This window comes from Dipodomys spectabilis, unplaced genomic scaffold (genome assembly GCF_019054845.1).
Source record: "Dipodomys spectabilis isolate Male_0828 unplaced genomic scaffold, ASM1905484v1 ptg000125l, whole genome shotgun sequence".
Classification (NCBI taxonomy): domain Eukaryota; kingdom Metazoa; phylum Chordata; class Mammalia; order Rodentia; family Heteromyidae; genus Dipodomys; species Dipodomys spectabilis.
The window spans coordinates 16523008-16550010 of NW_024870802.1; the positions used below are offsets into that span (position 1 = coordinate 16523008).

Sequence of the window (27003 nt, forward strand, 5' to 3'; positions counted from 1 at the left end):
TGCCAGGTATTGAATCTCATCTGTAAGCCACAGCTCCCTTTTCTAGCTGAATATAGTATCTTTTAGTCAGTCCAGGCAGGAAAGTCTGTAAGACTCTTATCTCCAATACACTACCAGAAAAGCTGGAAAGTAGAGCTGTGGCTCAAGTGGTAGAATGCTAGACTTGAACAAAATAAGCTCAGGGACAGTGCCTAGCTTCTGAATTAAAGCCTCAGGATGGAACACACAAAAAAAATCTCTTACTTTATAGAGTTGTTATGATGGTTAAACAAGTATGTATGTATTAAAGTGTTTGGCACAGTGTTAAGAATGTAGCAGTTGCCAGGTGCCAGTAGCTCATGCCTGTAATCCTAGCTATGCAGGAGAGAAGATCTGAGTATTGTGGTTCAAAGCCAGCCAGGACAGGAAAGTCTTTGAGACTCATCTCCATGAACCATCAGAAAACCGGAAGTGGTACTGTGGCTCAAGTGGTAGAGTGCTTGCCTTGAGCTAAAGAGCTCAGGGACAGCGCCCAGGCCCAGAGTTCAAGCCCCATGACTGACAAAAAAAAATGTAGCAGAGGCTCAATAAACATGAGTTGCTACTATTACTCTATCTCCTCTCTGTGCAGAAATACAGCCCTCTGGACTGTGTCTTGGTTTCCTTAATTTCCCTGCCTTTGCACGTTCGTTTGAACACAATCCCCATGAAGTCAAGGAATTTGCCTTGTTCATTGCTGAATCCCTAGTGCTTCCAATAGTGCCTGACACTTCACAAGTGCTTAATAAAAAGCAGTCACTGGATGACTGCTGTCTGTTTGCATGTAGCACTCGTTCCTTGCCCTCCAACTTGTCTGTCATGATAAAGGTCATATATCCCCTTCTCTGGCTGCTTCTCATCCTGGGCAGGGCCAAAAGCTCCCACAGCAGCTCCAAACATCCCTCTATTGAAGGACAATTCATTCTGTAGGGAAGCATGTTTTTGTGCTGCATATTCTGGGTAGAGCAGAAGCTCATCACATATTGAACCAATGAATGGATGGATGGATGGATGGGTGGATGAACAAGTATACAAAGAACACTGCTACCAAGAGGTAACAAGTAAAGATGTGTAAACTGTGATTATTTGCTTTAGGACATCTGTGGATCTCTTCTACTCATCTTCCTCCCAGATATTGATTGACTAAATCTTCAGCCTCAAATCTCAGAGATTAATGTTTCTCAACTTTTCCATGGGGAGACTGGTAGGGTTTTTTAGATACCTAGTCTTTCCATTGTACATACTATGAGTTAAAGAGTATTGTATTGCTCACCTGCTGAAATTTCCTATCTAGGAATGGACTTTGGAGTGTGTATAACTTGAGTAGGGGGATGCAGGGGGGGGGGGAGGAATGTGGTCCTCTCATAGTTGCACTGCCTCTAACTCGTATCCACTCTTGGTCCCTACATGCTACTGTACCTGAGTAACCGCATGCCTGCTGTGGCTCCCAGATAAACTGGTGTATCCTGATGTTGAGAACTTGGGATCACTTCTTTGGACTTTTCCATGCATTCAGTCAGGTACATGTCTAATTCATTTGGTTTCTGAACATATTTTGAGATTCCAGGACCTAAGGAAAGATATAAAAGGTGGTAATTTTTTTTTAAAGTATAAGCCAGGTTTTGGTGGCTCACCCTTATAATACTATCTACTCAAGAGGCCTAGATCTAGCCGGGCGCCGATGGCTCACACCTGTAATCCTAACTACTCAGGAGACTGAGATCTGAGGATCACAGTTCAAAGCAAGCCAGGGCAGGAAAGTCCATGAGACTCTTATCTCCAATAAACCACTAGAAAACCAGAAGTGGTGCTGTGGCACAAGCAGTAGAGTGCTTGCCTTGAGCTGAAGAGCACAGGGACAGTGCCCAAGCACAGAGTTCAGAGGCTGAGATCTAGAACTGCAGTTTTTGCCAGCCTGGGCAGACAAATCCAAGAGGGTCTGAACTCCAGATAACAAGAAAAAAAGCCAGAAATGGGGGCATGGCTTTTGTTGTAGAGCACCAGACATAAGCAAAAGAGCTAAGTAAAAGAGGTCCAAAGTTCAAGTCCTAGTACTATTACAAAAAAAATATAGGACATACATTGACAATATTAGAGAAAAATATTATATTTACTAAGAAAATACAAGGAAAAAAATATATATGAATGAGGTGGTACTTAGAGAGTTAAGTCACTGGGCCTAACATTGTTATTAATTTTCAAATTTTGGATTAGGTCTGTCTGGTGTTCAGTAATTTTTCCACTAGATGGCACAATTTTATATTTAACTGTGTAACAGTTTCTCAGATTTTCATATAGATCATTAGCTACTCTATTAATTGCTTTTGGGTGATTCTTCCACAAATTTTTAATTTATAACACTAGTTACTAGAAGATTTAAGCAAGGATGATATTTAGAACAAAAATTAAAATAAGCACCAGCTACTATTGTCTCCAAATTGATGAGACCAGAGTCTTAGAGTATCAGACTTCTGGATAGGCTTTTCTTTTATCTTCCTTCTTACTTATTAAGTTACAAAATGAGTGGACTCCTCAGGGCATCAGACTGAAAAGACAGAAGTGTTGCTAAGTGTGTCCTAAAATTTCTGAGGTGGAGTTTTTTTTTTTCTCTGTTAGAAGAAACAGGATTTGAAGCCATGCCTCCTTAGTGACTTTTTCCACTCCAATCTCTTGCTTTCCTAATAGGACTGTTATTCCAATTTTAGAGCAAAACTAACTGTTGCTAGGGAAAGATTGGAGCCAAGATTCTGCAAGCTTTTTGAAGTCAGCACTCAACATTTTTCTCTCACACTAAGATAAATATCACATGATTAATGCTTCACGGTGAGGTTCCTTTACAGATAATTATCTGCTCACAGATTAATCATAATGAGGAAATTATCTCTAAGCATGTGTTTTGATTCAGAAAATCTGGCTTTAAGTATTCAATTTTTCTTGAGGGGGGAAGCTATTGTCTTCATTAGTCTGAACACTCATGTACACATGGTCTGAGTCTCAGAGGAGAGACATCTAATGGATGAAAGAAGAGTTCTAAAATTAGAAGATAATCAATTTTAAAAAGGCCAATGAAATAAAGTACGGAAACCTTAAGAAAGTCAAGTGCTTTCTCCCTGTTGATAAGGCAGAGTTTCAAGAACATCAGCCTTCTCTTTAGAAGATTTTTTTCTCTTGTCTCCTCTCTACTATTAAGTTATAAAATTGGGGTAGACTTCACAGACCATTAGACTAAAAGTCAATTCCTTCTGAGATCTGGATTAACTGTCTGACTGAAAATAAACAGTAGGCTCCTCCCTCAAAAGGTGAAGGGAGACAAAGGTTAAAGTGATATGGCACCTTATCTTGATGTAGGTGGTGCAGTTGGGGTACTGATGGAGGGGAGTGGTGAGAACCAAAGTGTCAACAACCCTCCATGGATTATAAATTGAAAAGAAAATTGTCTGGGAAAACAATCAGGATATAATGCAATGGTTCAAATTAGTGAGAAGCCTGTAATATAGTTAGGAAACCTATATGCTTCGCTTGGTTCTGGTGCTACTTACAAGGCAGTAGTCTTCCAGATTTTTGGTTTCTTTCCTGCAAACCAAGATCCCATCCCTAAGCATCAGTGATCTGCTCGTTCTTGCTTATAGAGACTGTGAAGATGTTTGAGAACTTCACCAAGCTTCAGATTAGAGTACAAAGATGAGGACAGGAGCAGTTCTATGGATTTGGCAGCATTAGTATTACCTGGGAATGTGTTAGGAATACAAGTTTTCAGTCTTCTCCCTCAAATCTGTGAACTCAGAAATGTAAAATATTTGTGTTTTTAAATCCCAGTGGTTCTGATGCCATTTCTGAGACCTGCTGACCCAGATATGGGTTTTAAGTTGGGCATGCCTTGTTTTAAACTAAAACTTTATCACTTACTAAGTTAACCAAGTGATGTAACCTTTCGATTTTGGTATCTTCATCTTTAAAAAATAGGAATACAAACCTCAGTAGGAAATTATGAGGGTGAACTGAATTCAATTCCTAATCAGTGCATTACATAAATGTGGATGTGAGTTAGTTACTCAATTATTGTATATGTATGGGGGAACAGGTTGCTGAGGATCAGACCCAGTTCCTCATACATACTAAGTAGGTATTTATCACTTACATACACCTTCAGTCTCCCCACTATATAACTGTTTTTAATTTGCCTATTCTTCAAGGACTTGATCATCAAGGACTGATTTCAATATTATTTTATAATGATAATGACAATAGCAAATACACTGTGATCCTCACTTGACTTCCTGTCCCTGGAACGCCCTTTTCTCTTGTGTTCTACTTGCCAAATATCTCTTGTGTTGTCCCGATCTCCGTCTACCCCTCCTCTTCCCATCTTACCTTTCACTTTACATTCTTCTATCTGGCGCACCACTCCTGTGTCATTCTCCTTTTCAGCTGCCCATTTATAGATGTACAAGTTTGTGTGAGAAGAGCCTGCATCCAGCACAATCCCATACTGAGGACAGAAGAAAACTCTTATCAGTATCACATCATTCTTCTCCATATTCAGCTTGAAAAAGAAAGGGAATGCCATTGGGGAGGCATTTTAATTGAAGAGCATTGGTCAGTTTGGAACTGGAGTCACTCTAGTCATAAGATCTCCCAGGAGCTGCATCCCTGGAGAACAGGGTTCTTAATTCCAGCTACACACTAGAGATGTTCAAGGTGAGGCCTGAGCAGCAGGGATATAGAGGCTTCCTAAGGGACTGTAACCTTCAGTGAAGATTCAGAGACTCCACTGAAATAGTTGAGACATTCGTGGAAAGAACAGAAAGCAACTAATTCAGTAGTTCTCAAACTTGTCTATATAATGGAATCACCTGGAGAGCTTCAGAGGCTGAAGCCAATATTCCATCCCTCTGATGTAATATGGCCTCAGCTTTGGAATTCTTTTTTTCCATACAATTCTAATGTGCAGACAAGTTTGGGGACCACTAAGTTAATCCACTGAGGGCCATGTAGGCATATAAATATCTTCAGCGAGTAAGTATAGAATTGTGAGGGTTTGGGGTTTTTGTTTACTAGTGTCAAGTAGTTGTACAAAGGCATTTCATTTTGACATGTTCATTTATACATACAATGTATCATGGTTTGCTTACCACTTCTTTTTTGTTTTTTTTTTTGGGGGGGGTACGGTCATGGGGCCTCAACTCTGGGCCTGGGCGCTGTCCCTCAGCTCTTCAGCTCAAGGCTAGCACTCTACCGCTTGAGCCACAGCGCCATTTCCGGCTTTTTTCTTTTTGCTTATGTGGTGCTGAGGAATCGAACCCAGGGCCTCATGCATGCAAGGCATTGCTTACCACTTCTGTCACTCTCCCTCATCCCTTGTTTTTCTATCCAGCCAACAAGTTCCACTGTAACATTTCACACATATTCATATAGTATTTGGGTTGTATTAATCATCCTTCCCGCTCTGTCCTACCCACTTCCACTAATCCTCTTACCCTGGACAGGACTGAAGTTATGTTTTAAAGAGAGATAGAAAAGGGGCTGGGAAGGTGGCTCAGTGGTAGAGCGCTTGCCTTGCATGCTCGAGGCCCTGGGTTCGATTCCTCAGCACCACATAAGCAAAAAGAAAAAAGCCGGAAGTGGTGCTGTGGCTCAAGTGGTAGAGCGCTAGCCTTGAGCTGAAGAGCTGAGGGACAGCGCCCAGGCCCAGAGTTCAGGCCCTACGACCAGACCCCCCCCCCAAAAAAAAAAGAGAGATAGAAAATTCTAAGTATATTTGCTTTTAAATTAAAATATAACTTTAAAATGTATCCAGTATATTTGGACAGATATGTAAATGTTGTGTTTTCAGATCTGTAAGAGTGGAGGAGATCAAAGGACTCAGAAGGAAGGAGAAGACAAATGGCATGAAGAACAGTTATAAAGTAGATGCTACACTATGTTGAAAATGAACTTTACAACTTCAGTGGTGAGGAATGGGTAGTTGTGGAGGTGGGTCGGAAGGGATGGTAGGGGGAAAACAAAGGAGAAGGCAACAATGCTCAATAGGACATACACTCATTACCTTGCTCATGTAACTGTAACCCCTCTATAGCATTTTTACAATAAAAAACATACAAAAAAGTAGATGCTATCTTTATCCTTTCTGTATAAGTGAGGAGCTACAAAAAGGTTAATTCATGCAAGATATACAGCTAGTATATCTAGTATATATGTGAATCAGGGTCAGACTCAAGACCTCATGTTGAAAACCTAGTACCCAGAAACACAACAACAAGGGCTAGGCAAGGGTTTTAGAATTGATGCTCTTTAGAACATTTTTCTAGCCTCCACCAGGCTTACTGATACCCCAAAAGTAACCACCATGTTGATTTCTATCACCATGGATGAGTTTTGCCTGTTTCTGAACTGCAAAAAAGTGGACTCTTGGGGTGTGACTCCTTTAAGTCTCATTTCTTTCATTCTATGCCTATGAACTATATGGCTCATCCTTTTCCATTGCTGTGAGTATCTCATTATATGCATGCACTGTATTCTTACCCAGTTTACTGCTGATGTACTTTTGGGTTGTTTCTAATTGGGGCTATTGTGAATATAGCTGTCAGGAATATTCTTGTATATTTCATTTAGTGGAAATATCTTTAGGTCTTCATTGAATATCTACCAGGAATAGATTGTCCAAGTGCTCATTTTTTAAGTCAAATCATATGTATTTGCTTATATTCTTGAGCTTACTGGAAGGAAAATGCTATGGTTGATTAGTGGCATTTGCACGGGCTTGTGATAATTTGGTGGCATATGCCATTTTTAATCATCTCTATAGTAGAGAAAACATGAGGGAAGTGGGGGGAGAGCAAAAAGCAAGCAAAAGAAGAGGCACTTCTGAAATGTGAGCCAACTGACACACTTGGCTGCACATTTGAGCTGCACACTTCAAAGTGTGATCTGCCACCTGAAAATACTTAATTTGCCTATTGTATATATGTATATTATGATAAATATTGTGATATAGATGATATACATTGTCTTATAATCTAATAAGTCACAATAACCCCTTTTATAATTTAATAAGACCTAATAACCTCCAGGGAGAAAAGACAAGAAGACTTAAGAGACCTCCCTTGACCATTAGTAGTAACAGCTAAAGGTAGTGTGCACATTTCACTAACACCCAGGAAGTATCACTGTGCAGAGCTCCTGAGGACCTTTGACCCTCCATGACCTCTCAGCATTCCTTGCCTTGATGTGCACAGCAGGAGTCTCTCTAGTAACTGGCACCATACCCTTGGAAAGAAAATGACCTCCATATTTGCTTTGGGCACAGCAAAGAAGTAAGCCGGACTGCTCTGCAGCTAGCTTGCAATGGAAGGAATCCAAGAAATGGCAGATGTGGTGCTACTGTGGGCAGTGAGAGATGCTGATGGACGTGTGCAGCCTCTGGATCAGTGGGAAACCTCCCAGGATGCAGGAACAGCCTTCAGGGTTACCCAGTAGAAAACTCTATTGTTCCCTAGTGCCACCCCTGAATTCTTCCTGCCAGAAACTGTTTCAACCACAGTAGCTACAATAAAAGCAAGTCGGCAGCAGCATGCAGCCTTTATCTGGAACCAGGACGTTCTATTCTAACTTTGTTCTATTGCTTTGTTGCCATGAAAGCCACCCTTCCAGCAGAGCCAAGGAACCAGCCCTGCTTCCATCAGCCTGCTTTACTGGGCCTCACTCACACACTGAGGTAGTAGAAAGTTTGCTACATTTTGTGTGCAAGTATCTAGGAAGGAAGTAGAGGGCCTTTCAGTGCAAGAATTAGGACATTTCTCCTTCTGTGACAACATACCAGAAACCTAATCTGTTTAGTTGTGTCATAGACTTTTTTAAGTTTTTAGTCTGATTGAAGAGTCTGCCTTCCATGGCTACAAAGTGCACCTAAAGCCCAGAGAGCCTATTATTTTGTTCTCTTTCCAGCATACAGCATTCTTCCAGCAGAGGTTCCAGAAAGCAAAAAATAAACCATCCAAAAAGGTGGGGGAGTTGAAAATCTTAACTACTTGGGAGGAAAAGATACAGAGGGATCATGGTTTGAGGACATCCCAGGCAAAACGTTAGCAAGATCCCATCTCAATCAATAAGCTAAGTGTAGTAGAGTACACATGTAATTTCATCTATGACAGGAGGATTTTGGTCAGAAGTTGGCTTAGGCAAAAACAAGAAATTTTATCTGAAAAAATAAAGCAAAATATGTGGGGGAGGGAAGCTGATGGTGTGAGTCAACTACATGGTAGAGCAGAACAATTCTCTGAATTCAGACTCAAGTACTGAAAGAAGAAGTAGGAGAAAAAAAAAAGGAGGGAGGAAGATGAGAAGTAGTAGGAGGAGGAGCAGCAGCAGTTGTTATTTGGGAGATGTTCCTGCTTTTACTGCTTTCTGGATTTACCATCCACTACCTAGTGAATACCTTAGAGAAGTCTGCAATGAAGAAACCCAGTGTTTCTCTGAACCTCATTTTAAAGCGTTTTGAAAAGTGATATGCCCTTCATATTAAAGAAAAATCAAAGATTAAGATTCAAGTGTGGGGAAGAGATCTGATATTCCCTTAATATTATCATTTCAATATGATTTTGTATTCTAAGAGCTAAAAGTTTATTAAACATTACACAAAAGATAGAGGGAGAATGATGTTTAAGATTCTACCTGGGCATTTTATTATTAATAAAATACTAAGCTATTGTTTACATATTTTCTTGTAGTCTTTTAAAAATACTGTCATCTTACAGTACATGCAATTTTGTCCTAAGCTAGTTCGGAATGGTACATGTGATTTACTGACCATAATAGAGCTCCACAAGCTATGCCACAGGAAAGGAAGTGGTCTGGAAGAGAGAACAGTAGAAATGATCTTTTTGGCAGGAGTGCCCACAAGTGCAGGGTCCCTTGTGAAGACCGGAGATACAGGCTCTTATATGGAGTATATATGGACTCAGAGCAGATGCCCCCTAGGATGGAAGTAATTCTACCTGCATGAATGTCAGAGTGCCAGCCTTCTGGATAGGTCTCTTAGACGTGGAGAAAGAGAAAACTGGAATGTCAGGTGGCCTGCTTATGTCTCTGCAAGAGGTAGGACATTTAACCTTCTCATATGAGTCTCTTCATTCAGAAAACAACTCCAGTGCTGCATAAGCTGTTTTCAATTATCAGGTCACACAGCTTCTGTTCTAGGCCTTTGTCTAGAAACTCCTTTTCCTGGGATCCTGGACTTCTCTAATCCCTTCACATGAGGAGTTCATTAGAATGCCTATATTTTTCCTCTAAGGAAATAACTGACTACATGGTGTAATTATATATTATAATGACTCTTTAAGTTCCATATTCTATATTCTCTGTTAAGAGTGTAAGCTATCTGAGGGTAGGTCTACTTAGGCACAAAGAAGGAATGAATGAATGGGAAAGAGTAGAACTATATGATTCCTAATCCCATCCTAACAGGTTAGAATTTACAGTCTAGTATAAAGTAGTGGTAAGACTATGGTTTGAATGCTTCCTCTTCCAATACTCACGTGTTGAAAACTTAATCCCCAATGCAATCATGTTGGGAGGTGAGGCCAGTTGGGGTTGTTTAGGACATAAAGGCTCTGCTTTCATGCACAGGACACACTAGAATAGGCTTTGCTGAATGGGTCTGTTCCACATAAGGCACTAGAGTAAATGAGTACTATGCAGATGATACCCCATGTTATAGAAGGCACTTGAGCATCCACAGATTTGACTATCCATAGGAGAAATTCTGGAAGCACCCCCTGAAACAGAGCCCCTGAGTAACAGCTCTACATTTATCCCCATGATATGTAGGATGATCAGGGTACTAATTTACAAACCTTAACAATAAAGAAGTTTCCGTTTTTGTCCCTCATTTTAGATTTTGTAAAATTTTTCATGATATGGATTAGTCATTCAATTTAGTTTTGAATCACTTCAGAGATATTTTTAATAATACTGGAGAGCAACAATGTCCAATAGAACTTTCCACAGTAATGGAAATGTTCTGTCTGTAGTATCCAATAGTTCATTCCAATATAATTCAGAAATCTTACTAAAATTACAGTGTAACTTTGACAAATGGCTACTTTTCATGTATAAAGTTACCTTTGTGTAAAATAAGTTGGTGATATTGCTATAAAGATTCACTTTAACACCTATGGCTGCTCTTCATGCACTCACACTGAAGACCCTGTTCCATTTTGCCAGGGCAACTTAACAACACAGAACAGACTTGATGAATGAAGGAAAGCCACCCACGACCACAGTATTCACTGGGAACACAGAGCTCAAGTGTGTCATGGGTTTTGCCTTCTAGGCAGGCCTGCTTTCCAATGATGCAATACCAAATATGCAAAAAGGTCAAATCAAGAAAGCAATGGTGTGCTTTTGGAGCTGATAAACAAATAGCAAAACCAAGATGTCATGAGGCTTCCATTGTGAGTGAAGTTTTGCCAAGAGAACCAAAAGCACTCAACAGCGAATGGAAAGAGAACACGGACAATGTAACAGAATCAGCTCTGTTCTGACAAGACTGTACATAGCTGTACATAGCCCACTGGGTTGAACTTGTGTGACAAAAGGACATCAATATAAACCCATGGCTCTTCTACACAGCAAGTGATTTGAGTGTGTGGGAAAAGTTTCACAAGTCTGGCATACACATGCATCTTTCTACTCTTACAGAAACAAGAGAACGTATTTCTATACATATGTGCCATGACCTCCTAGTTAGGATAATATCTGGGTATATCACTACCCACATGTCCATATGTGCTCATTAGTATATTGGCATCATCTGAGCACTTAAAGAAAGGTTTCTTGTCATTTCAATGACATTTTAAATTGGCGTGTTTACAATGGAGTGAAAATGGATGGTACTGAAGATCATGGTAAGTGAAATAAGCCAGGTTCAGAAGCATAAATATTACATGTGTTCTCATTATGGAATCTAGAGTTTTTAAAACATGAAAGTAGAAGGGAGGCTACTTGAGGGCACATAGGATTTGACTTGCCTTAACATTTTCTGGCAATGGTTTGTTCTGGGTCATCCCCACAGCAATCAACGCTATCACAGCTATGATAGAGGAGAAACCAAGGATGACCAGGATGTTTTTGGAGCAAAATTTCTTCAATTCAGAATCTAAAACCAAAATCAAAAGACAAATAATCAACAGGAAATCGATAAACAATGACTTTCCTCACTTTTATGTCTGGTTTTGTGATAGCTATTTGGTGACACCAGAAACACTTTTTAAAAGGCCAATCTTTATCTGTGGGGCACTTGCAAAGCAATCTGGAAATCACTCAAGAACAAAAGGATTTGTTCGTACTGTGATAAAGGTCCAGACTGTGTCAGTTTTACAAAGGAGAATGGACAAAATTAGGCCACTGATCAGATATGGAACAAAAGGGAAGTCTCTCAAATTGGGTATTTGTTTAGTAGGTAATGTAAATCTATCAAAGATACAAGTAACACAACAACCAGGATTAACCTCATTTAAAAAAACTTACCATAGAATATTTAATATTCTTAAAAGTATCAGGTATATTCATAAAACACCAAATCCTACTACTTCATGACATTTTCTGGCTTGATAATACCTTTTGCATTTCAACCACCCTTACATGTTAGTAAACTATTGGTAATGGACTAGAACCTGAGGAACTATGACTATTTCAGGACACCATTTATATTATCTTTTCTGCCCTTAGTCCCACCCTGTCAAGGGAAAGAAAAACTCCTGGAGAGAACTATTGAGAAGTTAGCTTGATTGAAACAGATCATAGAGAGAAAGTAAACAGGAAATTGAGTGGTTACACCATTTTTGCCACTCTGACATCTTAAACTCTTCCTCATTCACCTCCCAAATTATCCTCAAACTTCTTAAGTTTTTTTTCTTTTTTTTTTTCCCAGAGCTGAGGACCAAACTCAGGGCCTTGCTCTCGCCAGGCAGGAGCTCTTCCCCTGAGCTAAACCCCCAGCCCCTCAAACTTCTTAAGTTTTGAGGAAGAAAGATAGGATAACATAAGCAAGAAGCATATAGAAACTAGATGGGTTCTTCAGAATAGTCTTCACTAAGTACACAGGATGGGATTAAAGAAGCTGAAAGAGGACCCCCAAGTCTCTCCTCCAATTTTTCCTGGTCTGCAGTACCTGGCTAAGGGCAGATGATGAAATTAGGGATTTTTCCTCATGCTCTTAAGCAAAAGCTTGCAATTTATTCAGAAGACTATAATTGTTTAAGTCTCCAGTTATCATCAATCCCCAGAATCTTGAAGCAGTCTTTACCAGCAGATCAAATAATAAAAACATGAGGATAAAATGTCTTATTACCAGGCTGGGAATGTGGCTTAGTGGTAGAATACTTGCCTCGCATGCATGAAGCCCTGGGGTCAATTCCTCAGTACCACATACACAGAAGAAGCCAGAGGTGGTGCTGTGGCTCAAGTGGTAGAGTGCTAGCCTTGAGCAAAAGAAGCTCAGGGACAAGTGCCCAGGCCCTGAGTAAAAGCCTCAGGACTAGCAAAAAAGAACAAAAAAGGAAAAGTCATTTTAGTGATATGTTATCTATTGCTCCCAAATGAAGAAGGGCCAATGAAATATACAACACTTGTGCCCTTTCCCCCTTTGCCTTCCAAAATGACTTCCATTTTGTTCAGACATCTGATTTCCCCCCAAGCTTAGGGATGGACCTAATTTATCATCAGTGTAACATCCTGTTCTCACCAGTGATTGTTTCCACAATGGGTAAATAGAGTCTATGAGAACTTAGAGTCTATGAGAACTTAAAGTATCATGGGCCATGAGTTTACAATTCAGTTAGGGAGACAGATAAACCAGAAAAGTAGTACATGAGCAAGTGATTTCAGATCATGATAAGGGCTAAGAAAAAATTAAGGCCAAGGAATAGTTATAAAGCAAGTGCAGCAGAGCTAAGGATATGGGAAAAGGGAATTAGACTAAGAAAAATGTCAGGATAGGTGACATTGGTGATAAGACCTGGATGATAAGAAGAAAGGTGAGAAAGAGTAGAAACATATCCAGAAAGGTGGACTAGAAACTTCAAAGGTCCTAAGTTGGGAACTAGCTTGATGGAACTATAATTGTTCCTTCCTTCTCCTAATGAAAATATTTGCTAACTCCTTATGATCACTAAGCAGTAGGGTATACATTTTTCCACATTTGCATTTCCAGAATATAGTCGTCTTTCATAATTTTATTTCATCTTTCATACTTGTATTTACTGAAAAAATTATGCCCTAAGAAGCTCTTAACAAAGTCATTACATCGCTTTTGTGATGGCAACAGCAGAATAGTGATTGTGTAATTACATTTTGGCAGGCTTGAGTAGCACACAGCATTAATACAAAAACCCTCGTGTTAACACTATGGCAGACAACTATGCTGTAACATGTAACACTAATCAATTACAATCAAAGTTTCCTTTTTTTAATATAAGCCATCAAAAGTAGTTTAAAACCTGTTAGTCCTTCTGCCTGTTCACTTTATTCTATTTCTTATTCAAGATCTGATACAAAAAAGAATGTATAGGAATGTACATTCATAATTTTCAAATTCTTTATTATAAAAATATGGCTTTTGTTTTCATTTAATCTGAATTGTCCAGAGAGGAGTAACTAAAACCCTGTTTTGTTTTAAATGAAAGACATGCTAGATAGTTGCGCAGGGCTTGATCACATGCAGGAAACCAGACTCTTCTCAGGAAGTGGTGCTAGACAGGGAGGTGTAAGTGGACACATCCGGGCATGCTCATAAAAGGGGAACGACTCAGATGGTCCTTCCACTTCTTATACCCGCAGAGCTCTTTCAGATCCAGCTATTGCTGTGGTCAAGTTTTATTACTGAAAATTCACACTCACCATCTTTCCCATGAAGAGCCTCTTTTGGACTCAGAAATGTGACTTCTATCATACAACGTAAAATGGTATTTCAGGAAACAATTTCAAGAAATAACTTTTCCAAAAATATTAAATTGAATACTATTTTCTTCCTTTGAATTGGATCACTATACTGGGGAATTAAATGCTGTCATCCTTTGTCTTTTTCTTCTCAATGTGACAAGTGAAAGAGTTTTTCTGTTTAAAAGAGTGAACTACAGCCAGGTAGTAACTTCAACTTTGAGAAAATAGATTGATTCAAGCCAATTAGCTACATCAGAAGCAAAAATTTAAAAAAAAACCTGATTTAAAAAATTTTCTAAATCATCATGATGTTCAGTTAGCATATATAATATCTTGAAACATTATTCCACCTATAAATAGCTTTGGGAAACTGACATGTTGTGTTTCAGGTAAAAGCAACAGGATTTACTTGGTAGATCTAGTTCAAATGACTAAATTCAAATTGTTTCCAATTTCCACACTTAGCCTTATTAGAAAACAGCCAATGCTGGACACTGGTAAGTAAACATCAGCAAAGTGCTGTGGTCCTTTTAGTGTTGACAGTGAAGCTCAGAGGGACTGGTCTCAATTTGGTTCCACCCTTCCCCCAGCTCCTAGAAATGGTCTGCCACCTTCCTTCCTCTTCACCAAAGACCTCACATTTAGGGGCTTTATGACCCTTTCTTCATTGAGCAGAGTGCATAAACTGACATGTTGAAACCCTTTTGCACAAAAGATTCTTCCTTATTTTCTTTATCTCAGGGTCTCTTATTCCAACTTCTTCTATGGTGATATTTACCACTCTCACCCCTAGTTCTCATCACCACTGCCTCTTTTCTGATCTGTAACATCCCTTTCTGGGGACTCCCACCCTTCCTACTTCTCTCCCCTATCAGAATCCAGCCTTTGATGGCTGAAGAGAAGATCTTTTATAACTGGAAGCTCTTCCTGACTGAGAACCTATGGGAGCTCCTTGCTCTTTGCTCTGTCCAATATCATAATGCTTGATACTATGATATATGATACAACAAATAGAAGTAAGCTTCCTGAGGACAGGGGCTTTTTTCATGGACTTATCCCCAAGTTGGGTGAATGAATGAATGAATCAGTGAGTGAATGAATGAATTCACTATTTTTTTTTCGCTATGACAGTTTCTTTACTTGTAATTCCATTCCTTTTATTCCCTACCAAGTATTTTTTTTCTTTGTCTCCTTCAAGATCAGGCTTATTAGAAGGGTACATTCCTCCCCCCCCACCCAGCTCATTCATTTTTCTCACAGCTCAATCATTCCAGTAGTCCACTATTCGTGTGCTACTTCTACAAACTTAATGATTTGAACTGAAGTTTTGTAGTGCTATGGTTACTGAAGAGGGGAGTATGTTTTGTTCATTCTTTCAACTAGTCAACAATTATTGAGTGAATTATACTATGTGCTAGATTTGTCATAGGCACTGAGACACAGCTGTAAATAAATAAATGTCCTCATCTTCATGTTATTTCTATTCTAGTTTGGAGGAAAGTATAATAAACAAGATAAGTAAGATAAATGGAATGTTGCATAATTGCAAGTGCTAAGGGAAGGGAAAAGAAAGTCGAAGAAAAATGGGTTGATTAGACATGGCCTCTGAGCAGGTCATGTTGAGAGTCAATAAAATGCACACCTTTGGTAAAGAGCATTTAAGGCAACTGCAGATGTATATGCAAAAGCCTGAGGTAATATAGTGCCTGGCTAGAATGCTGGCATGAACTATATTAACAGTAATAAGGGGAGAAAAATAAGGGATGGTCAGAGGGGTAACTGGGTGCTTTGCTCCACATAGCTTTTAAAGTCCCAGTGAGGGCTTTGTCTTACTCCATGTGATAGTACTTATTCAAGAATAATTTGTGTAATTTATATCCAGCACGTTAGAGGTAAACAAGAACCATCAGGAGCCACTGAAATTCCTGGAGAGTGAGGGAACAGTCTTTTATTTTTATATATATTTGTCCTTTGATTGCTTTTTAAAATTTTTTCGGGTGTGTGTGGGGGGGAATGGGAAGATCCTGTATTTCCCCTGTTTCTGTAACCAGTCTCTTGGTCTGCTTACGGTGTTTGGTTTTCCTGTGACTTGATTGTTTTTTTTTTTTTTGGGGGGGGGGGGGTCCGGTAGTGGGGCCTGAACTCTGGCCTGGGCGCTGTCCCTCAGCTCTTCAGCTCAAGGCTAGCACTGTGCCACTTGAGCCACAGTGCCACTTCTGGCTTTTTTCTTTTTGCTTACGTGGTGCAAGGCAAGCGCTCTTCCACTGAGCCACCTTCCCAGCCCGAGGGTACAGTCTTTTTTTTTTTTAAATTTTTTATTGTAAAAATACTGTACAGAGGGGTTACAATTACATGGGCAAAATAATGAGTACATTTCTTATCAAGCATTGTAGCCTCCTTCTTTGTTTCCCCTTCCCATCCCTTCCCAGCCTCCCCCCCCCAATCCTCCCTGCCCCCCCACCAAAGTTGTAAAGTTCGTTTTCAACGTAATGACTTGTACTTCTCATTGTTGCAACAGGTCCACCTGTATCCTTATTTAAACGACTTGTTTTTCCCCTTCCCCTCCACAAATTATACAGACATCAAATACAGTGAAAGCAGGAGTTATACTGTGGGGGAGGGACATACAAAGCAACAAAGAAATAATCTTATAAATGTGTTAGAAACAATCACATGAAAGAAAAAAAACATTTGAAAACATATCTTAGGGTTCATTTCCCTAACATCACCTTATCTAACCTTTTCTGCTTGACTCAGACATATACTAGATATTGCAAATAAGGGAAACAATGGGACCTATGTTTCTTTGGGCCTGGCTTACTTCACTTAATATAATTTTTTCCAAGCCTTTCCATTTCCTAACAAATGGGGCAATGTCATTCTTTCTGATGGAGGCATAGAATTCCATTGTGTATATATACCACATTTTCTTGATCCATTTATCTACTGAGGGGCATCTGGGTTGGTTCCATATCTTAGCTATAGTAAATAATGCTGCAATAAACATAGTTGTGCTAGTAGCTTTAGTGTGGTCTTGTTTGTAAACATTTGGGTAAATGCCCAAAAGTGGGATTGCTGGGTCATAGGGGAGATCTATGTGGAGTCTTTTGAGGAACCTCCATACTACTTTCCAAAGTGGTTGAACAAGTTTACACTCCCACCAACAATGAAGTAATGTTCCCTTCTGTCCACATCCCCTCCAGCATCTGTTGTTGTTAGAGTTCTTGATTTTTGCCATTCTAACTAGGGGGAGGTGGTATCTTAATGTTGTTTTGATTTGCATTTCTTTTATGGCTAGGAGGTTGAGCATTTCTTCATGTGTCTATTGGCCATCCTTCTTTCCTCTTCAGAGAAGTTTCTCTTTAAGTCTTTAGCCCACTTATTTATTGGACAGGCCGAAATTTTCTTAATAGAGACCCAGAAACACAACAAATCAAAGAAAGGTTGGACAAATGGATTGCATGAAGTTGCAGAGTTTCTGCATGGCAAAGGACATAGCTAGCAAGATCAATAGAAAGCCCACGGATTGGGAGAAGATCTTCACTAGCCATACAACGGACAAGGGTCTCATATCTAAAATATACTTGGAACTCAAAAAATTAAATCCCCCAACAACAAATCCTCCAAGGGTACAGTCTTGTAGGATGATATATACCTTTCTCTTGTGGTGGTGAAACTATCCCCAATTAGGTCTGGGCATAAGACAACCACACAGACAAGTGACGACAGACACATCTAATAGTAAAGCCATCACACAGACAATGCTTCATTCGGTACCTTCTACACTTCCTGGCAGCTCAGCACTGATAAGTGGTAGAGAGAAAAGCATCATGAATCTACAATCCATCAGTAGAAAGCCACAGACTTCCGTAGTATGGCTCATGCTCCAGCTTACCTGTTTAGTCTATTTCCTCATGAGAAAATTGAGAGTCGTAATAGTATCTACTGCATAAAGTTGCTTTATAAGATTCCATGAGCTAAGAATACCTTATAACCTACACTTAAAGAGCCCTTTAATGTATTCCATATTTTAGTCTTAGCCCTTTAAACAACATATTGTCATCAGAGGATCATAGTGAGGGTTAAACTTAACTAAGTTAAATTAGTTATGCTCCTTAGCATAAGCCAATCATATGATGTAGAGGTAGATACATTATTGCTATCAGCTCTATCAAATCTATATCAAAATGGGGTGCTGGTGGCTCACATCTATAATCCTAGCTACTCAAGGGGCTGAAATCTGAGAATCAAGGTTCAAAGTCAGCCAGGGCAGTCCATGAGAATTTTATCTCCAATTAACTACCAAAAAAAAGCTGAAAGTGGAGATACGGTTTGTTATAGTACTAACTTTGAATAAAAAAGCTCAGAGATAGCACCCAGGCTCTGTGTTCAAGGTCCAGAATCAGTTTTCTAGGTGTATTGAGAATTCAACTGGAGAGGCTGTCTAGACTGTTCTCATTGATGATATCCCCCGTGTAATACCTTTTACAATCATGGAGTCTGCACTCCTGACTCTCAGAAGCTTATGGATAAGTGATAGAAAACTTAAAGTTATGATTCTCAGGAAGATTAAAGGATATGCCCAGTTATATAGCTTACAAAAGGTAGAGAAGAGATTTGATGTAAGTCTTCCAATCCCAATCCATTGCTTTCCACCATTATCCTTCATTAGAGTTGTATAGAAATTATTTGGCTCATTCTTTCTCAGATGTTCAATTTTACTCAAATGAAAAGATTTTGTACCCTTCACATTTCTTCAAATGATCAATCCAGAATAAAGGATAAAGCAGTTTAACTTGTTTTTTCATTGTCCATATTTCACTTACAACAGCACAAGCCAAAAATGAAGCTCAAGACCTCAGTGATGACTCAGTAACAAAAGACAGAGGTCAGAGGTGGAAAATTATATGATGAAAGGCTGGCAGACACAGGTGAGAAGATAAAGAGTATAAGGGATGAGAGAGTGGGTATGAAAGAAGAGGAAGAGGGGCAATTTGAATAAATAACCAATGTATGTACTTGTTTTACTAATTTATTTCTCTTTGTTGTGGTGGTGCTGGAACCCACTGTTCTCTTAAACCACGGACCTCAGCGAAGTTATTGCCTTTTAGCTATGACTTTTTAATTTCCACCCTTTGAAATTTTAATTGGCTGGCAACTCCAGTTCATTAGCCAGGAAAGGAATGTATTCATCTTAAAGCCTGGCTGATACTTAGTGGACCAACTGAGGTTCAGTTTTGGTGGAGGAGAGCACACTAAGAGACCTCCAGGCACTGGAGATGGAAGTAGAGTGCAAAATCAGCTCTTCCTGCAAACCATACTCTACCAAGCCCAGGCTGCCCCAACCCACAGTTCTTGTCTATTGTGCTCTTCTCCACTCAGCAGATGTAACTGACTGCACTTGCTTGTGCTTGACTCAAAAAAATGTTAATAGGGGCTGGGAAGGTGGCTCAGTGGTAGAGTGCTTGCCTTGCATGCATGAGGCCGTAGGTTCGATTCCTCAGCACCACGTAAGCAGAGAAAAGCCGGAAGTGGTGCTGTGCCCAAGTGGTAGAGTGCTAGCCTTGAGCTGAAGAGCTGAGGGACAGTGCCCAGGCCCAGAGTTCAGGCCCCACAACCAACAACAACAACAAAAAAAAAGTTAATAGTTGCAAAAATCAAGAGCCAACAGAGGCTCTGTGTGTGGTAACTAAGAAATTTTCTTCCCTCATTTTTTCTCCTTACCATCCACCCCATTTGGCTGCTCCTGGATTCTTTTGCCCATAGATTACATTGAGCATAAAAGGCCTTTGTGGTCAGCATGGCATCCCATGTTTAAGTGTTGTGCTGGAAAGGAGTTGAGTTGTTTCCGGCAAAATGATGTCACTGAGACTGCAGACAGGAATTCCCTGTGTGCTAGCCAAAAGGCATAACAATCTGGTGTATTGAAGGTCTCTTTAATAAGCACATTGCTTCTACTAAATGAATCTTCTTCCATATCTGCAATTTAAAAAAATGTACCCTGATAAAGCTATCCCTTGTCAGCTGCAGCTGCATTTGTCAACAAGCTGTGTTTATTTACAGACAGTGGGAAAGACTGAGAAAAATCTATCCTGGCCCTGCATCACCAGTCTGGGTAGTTGTGGAAGCAGCATGAATTGACTCACTTTGCTTGCATAGACTTAATAGCCTCTTGTTTTATGTATCTTGCATGCATAAATTCACTTGTTTCGATCTTTTCATTTTTATTACCATAATGTGTAAAATATAAATATAGAGCTAGGCAAAATCCTAGTTTATGGGGACTGAGACTGGGAAGATGGTGGTTTAAGGTCAACTCAGGCAGAAAAGTTCATGAGACACTCTTCTCAACCCATAGCTGGACTTGTGGTTATGCACTGTTTTCTCAAGTCATGGGGAGGCTGAGATTGGGAGGACTGAGGTTCCAGGGCAGTGTGGGCAGAAAAAGTCCACAAGATTTCATCTCTACAAAGGAAAGCTGGATGTGCTAGCATGTACCAGTCATCTTAGCAACAATTGGAAGCTGAAAACAGAGGGATTTTAGCTCAGATGCATAGTCAGGCTGAAAGTGGGACTCCATGTCAAAAATAACTAGGGGTTGGAGGTGTAGCTCAAGTGGTAGAGCAGCAGCATAGCAAGCCATGAGGCCCTGAGTTCAAACCTTACTATTATCTATCATCTATAGAAAGATATGCTATAATCAAAGTAAAAGTAACCAAGAAAAATGTTTTCAACATTATGAAATACTTGGTTTCCCTAAAACATAAGTCATTAAAAACAATTAAAATGATTGAGTCTCAGATAACAGACAAAAAGTAAATGGGCAAATCAAAAACAGGAATCACATATTCTTAACAAACTAAATGTATTCTAATGTTTTATCAGAGGAATAAAAAAACTAATTTTTAAATAAATTTATAATATTTACTTCTCACTTATTGGAAGAATGTTTAAATGTTAATGTAGACATTGAATAGTCATCAAGAATTGGAGCAACCAGAACTCTTATGTATTCCTGCTAAGGATACCAAATGGACCAGCCACTTTGAAAAAGTGGTTGTCAGTGTGTTATGAGGTTAAATATATCTGTGGCTTCTCTATGTGCAGATTCAACCAACTGTAGACCAAAATATTTGGGAAAATAGTAACTGTACTGAACATGTAGACTTCTTTGTCATTATTCCCTAAACAATACAGCATAACAACTCTTTACTTAGCACTAATTAAAGGTGATAATTAAAGGTAATATAATGTATAAGAAGATGTGTATAAGTTATATGTAAATACCATGCCATTTTTTATTTATGACTCTAACCATAAAAATCCATGGATTTTTATATCATTCAAGGATAATGAGGTAGAACTGCATACATTTCCCATATGACCACACAATCCCACTTTTATGTATTTACCTAAGTGGAGAATGTCCACTTATTCTAAATATTTCTAAGAGCTTTACCCAAATTTATTAGAAACTAAAGATAATCTAAATGTCCATCCATCAACTGGTGAATACACAAATTGGCTTACAACCCTACAATAAAATTTTAGTTAGCAATTAAAAAGGAATAGGCTACTGGTCAGTACAACAACATGGATGAACCTTAAAGGCATTTATGATCACCGAAAGAAGCCAGACTCAAAAGGCTGCACCCTGTCTTATTAACATTCTATTCTGGAAAAGGCAAAATTAAAGGTAGACATAGATATACATTTCTAGAGAGACATAGAGTACTTGCAACAATAGTGGACACTTGAGAAATGGGCCTGGAGTTCTACCACAGAACAGGTAGCAGTGTCCCCAAGATTACCTTGGGTTTGATGATTCACTGGAAGGTCTCACAGGACTCTACATATAGTCATATTTAAGGCAATGATTGATTACAATAGAAGAATATGAAGAAAAATAAAAGAAGACAGGAGCTGGGAAGGTGGCTCAGTGGTAGAGTGCTTGCCTTGCATGCATGAGGCCTGGGTTTGATTCCTCAGCACCACATAAGCAGAAAATGCCAGAAGTGGTGCTATGGCTCATGTAGTAGAGCGCTAGCTTTGAGCTGAAGAGCTGAGGGACAGAGCCCAGGCCCAGAGTTTAGGCCCCATGACTGACCCCCAAAAAAAAAAAAAAAAAAAAAGAAGACGAAGACAAGATACATGTGGGGATATAAACAGGGGGAACTCTGGTACACATTTCCAAGGGTCCTCTCTAAGCAGAGTCACATGGGACCTGCTCAGTCTCCCCGGCAATAAGTTGTGACAACACATATGAAATGTTTACCATGGAAGTTCACCAAAGACCTGTGCCCAGGGTTTTCTCTGGGTGCTAGTCACAGGGATACCTTCTATCCATTGTCATACCCAACCATGCTCCCAGAAGAAAACAAACAAACCAGGTATAGTAAGCCACCCCCACCAGTCCTGGGAATGGTGGGAACTCTTCCAAAGTCCAAGCTCCCAGACACCACTGAGGGGTTAACTATCATAAAAAGTCTCCTTGTACGAAGGCAGGCTTGTCAACTCCTTTCTACACAGGACAATTCTTGTGGCTCTCTTTACTTCCTCCCCATTCCTTTTCCTTTTCTTACCCTCCTGTTTACTCCCTTAATTTTCTGGGCAATTTATAACTTAATGGAAATTTATGGAAAATCCAAGGGTTTGTGTTGAAAGGAAAAATTACAGTTTGCTAGTTTCCAGTAAAGTGGCAATGAGAATAGAGCCAGGAAGCTGGAAAACTGGTAGATGGGAAGCTATGCTTTAGAGTTCAATGTTGAGTTGGTGGACTATCCTTTCCAGCATCCTGTCAGCCAGTCAAAATCTGATTAATTGGAGCATCCTCCTCAGGGTTCCTATTTGTCCATCTTTTCCAGACCAAGGTCATGCCAGTTGTACTGTTTACAGGGCAGAACTATCAGGTCTTCTTGGCTTAACTTTGGATGGATTTAAAGCTCTAACCTGAGGGAAATTTGGCATTTTTCCTCAGTACCAATACTGCCATATATCAGTATGAGTGAGTGTTCCTCTGGTTAAGAGACAGTCAAACTCTAAATATCCATCAAACTTCATCAAACATCATCCAGTATCTAAGCATCTGTATCTCTGGACCTTTCAATGAATATCTATACTTTAGATATGTAATAACTCAATTTAGAATCAATTAGCAAATACTTCCTATCAAGAATATGACAGGCTGGGAATGTGGCTCAGTGGTAGAGTGCTTGCCTAGCATGCATGAAGCCCTGGGTTCAATTTCTCAGTACCATATAAACAGAAAAAGCTGGAAGTAGCACTGTGGCTCAAGTGGTAGAGTGCTAGCCTTGAACAAAAAGAAGCTCAGGAGCTGGTAAGGTGGCTCAGTGGTAGAGTGCTTGCCTTGCAAGCCTGAGGCTCTGGGTTCGATTCCTCAGCACCACATAAGCAAAAAGAACAAAGCCGAAAGTGGCCCTGTGGCTCAAGTGGTAGAGTGCTAGCCTTGAGCTGAAGAGCTGAGGGACAGGCCCAGAGTTCAGGCTCCACAACCAGACCCGACCCCCCCCCCCCAAAAAAAAAAAAAGAAGCTCAGGGACACTGTACAAGCCCTGAATTCAATCCCCAGGACTGGCCAAAAAAAAAAAAAGATAGGCTAGTAGTGGCTCATTAACATGATTGAGTCTCAGATAACAGACAAAAAGTAAATGGGCAAATCAAAAACAGGAAGCACATATTCTTAAACTAAATGTATTCTAATTACTGTTTTACCAGAAGAATAAAAAACTATTTTTAAATAAATATATAATATTGACTTCTCACTTACTGGAAGAATGTTTAAATGTTAATGTAGACACTGAATAGTCTTTAAGAAGTGGAGCTTATAATTTCAAGGAGACAGAAATTGGATGGGTAAAAGTTCAAGGCTAGTCCAAGAAAAAAGTTAGCAAGAACTTATCTCAACAAGAAAAGCTGGACATGGTGATGTATGCCCTGCCATCCAAGCTATGTCAGAGGCATAAATAGAAGATCCCTTGACCTTGAAGACAGGAGGTTCTTCTTAAAGGAACACTACAAAGACCAATATATAACAGATAAAGGTTTCTGCTACCAAAAATGACTACATTTTCATCAAATCCAGAATATGAGTATGTCCTACTTAATAGTATACTCTGAATGAGGAAGACTATGCTAGTGTGTTGGGGACAGGGTCATCTGCACTGAATAAAAAGGCAATGAAAATAATTTGTCATTGTCATTGCATCTGTAGCATGTTCTAAGGGAGAAGTATATAGATTTGAATATGGCATTTTTTTTTCTTTTTTGCTTATATGATGCTGAGGAATCGAACCCAGGGCCTCATGCAGACAAGGCAAGCGCTCAACCACTGAGCCACCTTCCCAGCCCCTGAATGTGGCATTTTCTTGAAAAGTTCTTTCTCACAGTGAAGAATACCCTCTTAAGAACAATCAAATGAATTCCTTGTTCTCAGATTTCATGTTCACCAAGCAATTGTAAGAGTCAACATAAAAGCTGCGTTTTTTCTGGGCCCATGAATTAACTAAAAGCAGGATACAACACAGGCATCCAGGTCTCCACTTTGCATCTGTACCCTATGAACTGAGCCATTCTCTCCTACAGTCACTTTGCAGTCACCTCCAGGAAAAGGCAGGCATCTTGTGTGGAAGGCAAACTGCTCCACAGGCAGGCAATGACTTCTTCCTATCATCTCATGGCAAAAGGCAAACTGTCCCAAAGAGAACCACCAGAATCTCAGGACAGAGCAGCTGCCAGACAACAGTGACTGGCTTGCTCCTGCTCCCTTCAAGTGGTGAAGTGACTACAACTTCCCCATAACCTTTCCTGAGACAGCGGACTGACAGGCCATCTCTGACCTCCAACCCACTCTGAACCTGCCTGTGACTTGGAACTCTTTTAACTATATATACCATTTTTACTCTCTGATTCTCCTTATTTAAACTAAAGTCAATGGCTATATCCAAATACAGCTGAAGATGGCTGAATGCTGTTTTCTGATGGCTGCCAAGCAATAAATCTTTTCTGCTCTTCATGTCTCTTTATTAGGCATATGGGACCAAGGAGCCAGATCTGACATGTGCAACTTCCTGGAATTTAGGCCTGGATCCTCCTAAAAATCAGTTTCACTAACATGGCAGGCAAATTTTTCTACAAGGTAGAAAATGAGCTGACCTTTGTTCAATAAATGGATATTATGTTTCATATATCCATCTTTTTCATGGACTCCCATTCTTTTTATTTTCATATATATGTATATATATAATTTTTTAATTATCCTCATGTAGTTGTAGCATTCTTTTAGTCTGTGGGGTGAAATATGTTCTCTGTACCTATAAAACACTAAGGTATTCCACAATAATATGCACCGGAGCCAGAGTCAGCACAATCTGAACTTGTTGCCTACACTCAGCTGCCTGCTTTCTCCTTTACTCAGGCTCATAGAGGTAGAAGGGTTGCAGCCCTACAAAAAGTCAATATGGGAGGGCCATAGACAAGATTGACTCCCATTTCTTCTCTCCTTGGAATTACCATCTTGTTCTAAGTGGAAGGAAAAATGTCTTCACAGTAAGTGAAGTAAGTATATAGTATGCTACTAGGAAATGACTACCCAAATAATTTGAATTCTTCTTTTTCTTTTGGTCAGTCATGGGACTTGAACTCTGGGCCTGAACACTGTCCCTCAGCTCTTGAGCTCAAAGCTAGTGCTCTACCACTTGAGCCACTGTGCCATTTCTGGTTTTCTAGTGGTTTACTGGAGATAAGAGTCTCATGGACTTTCCTGACTGGGCTGGATTTGAGATCCTCAGATCTTAGTCTCCTGAGTAGCTAGGATTACAGGTGTGAGCAACTGGCACCCGGCTTTATAATTTGAATTCTTTATAAAAAAAAATTCCTAAAACCCAAAGGCTCTTGAGAATACATGATTTGAAGAGGAAAATTCTATTCCACCTTCTGAGAAAGTCTTTGTTGTCGTAATTTGACCTTTAGGAATCCTTAGGTATGGAACAGCTAGTAAAGACAATATTTGGATATCACTTCTTCAGAATTTGGTGTGGCAAAGCTATTTCCTCAAAGACATTTATATGGTGCTGGCTTATCCTATTTCTCTCACCTTCAGTTCTTCCCTTCCAACATCCTTCCCATACCAGTTCTTCAAGTAACTTCTGATTTTTGTTTGTTTTCTCTTCACATGATTCAAATTCCTAAACTCTATCTCTATCTCTATCTTCCAACTCACTCTCAGACCCACTGTCTGCAGCTTCTGCCCCAAAGTTAATCATACAAATACAGGAACCATCTCTGAATCCAGTGGACACATTTCAGTACTTGAATTTCCTGTAGAATTTTGTTACACTCCACTTGTTACTACTTAACTTCTCTCCTTACTTGGCTCCATGGCACCACTGAGCTCTTCTAGTAACCTTTCTACTTCTCTGACCCCTGCTTTTCTGGTTCCATCTCTGCTTTATGCTCTCTAAATCTGGCTGTTCCATAGTACTGCATTCTGTGACCTTCATCCATCTCATACTCAGCTGAATGATGATGACTCCCAATTTCTATGGGAATAACTTTTAACCTGAGATGCCAACTCCCCAGTCTTTGTGGCCATGATTCCCTGATCTGCTTTTCTACCCCAAGCTTCTCTTTGAGCTCCATCCAGTTATGCAATGCTAGTCAGTTCCCAGACATATATGCTCAATGTTCTATAGTCAAACTTACCATGTCTAAAATTGAACTTTTCCTTTTCTTTTTCTTTGGGGGGGGGGGGGTGGTCGGTCGTGGGGCTTGAACTCTGGGCTTGGGCACTGTCCTTGTACTCTAAAGCTCAAGGCAAGCACTCTATCCCTTGAGCCACAGCGCCACTTCCGGTTTTCTAGTGGTTTATTGGAGATGAGAGTTTCACGGACTTTCCTGCCCAGGCTGGCTATGAACCACGATCCTTAGATCTCAGCCTCCTGAGTAGCTAGGATTACAGGTATGAGCCACTGGCTGAACTTTTCCTTTTCTAAATTAATTTTTTTTCTGTGTAATCTTCTCAGCAAAAGT

At 39.8% G+C, this 27003-nt stretch overlaps 1 protein-coding gene across 5 annotated transcripts in view; it reads right to left on the reverse strand.

Moving 5' to 3' along the window:
* Positions 1-27003, reverse strand: part of Entpd1 (ectonucleoside triphosphate diphosphohydrolase 1) — an 81558-nt gene that overhangs the window by 25689 nt on the left and 28866 nt on the right. For 4 of the 5 annotated variants that reach the window (XM_042689414.1, XM_042689416.1, XM_042689413.1 and 1 more), the window contains exons 2-4: positions 11046-11173; positions 4390-4507; positions 1438-1588 (exon numbers count right to left, since the gene is read on the reverse strand). In XM_042689414.1, the coding sequence (XP_042545348.1) occupies positions 1438-1588; positions 4390-4507; positions 11046-11173 (397 nt within the window). The remainder of the gene's footprint in view (positions 1-1437; positions 1589-4389; positions 4508-11045; positions 11174-27003) is intronic. The other variant, XM_042689418.1, reaches the window with a different exon arrangement.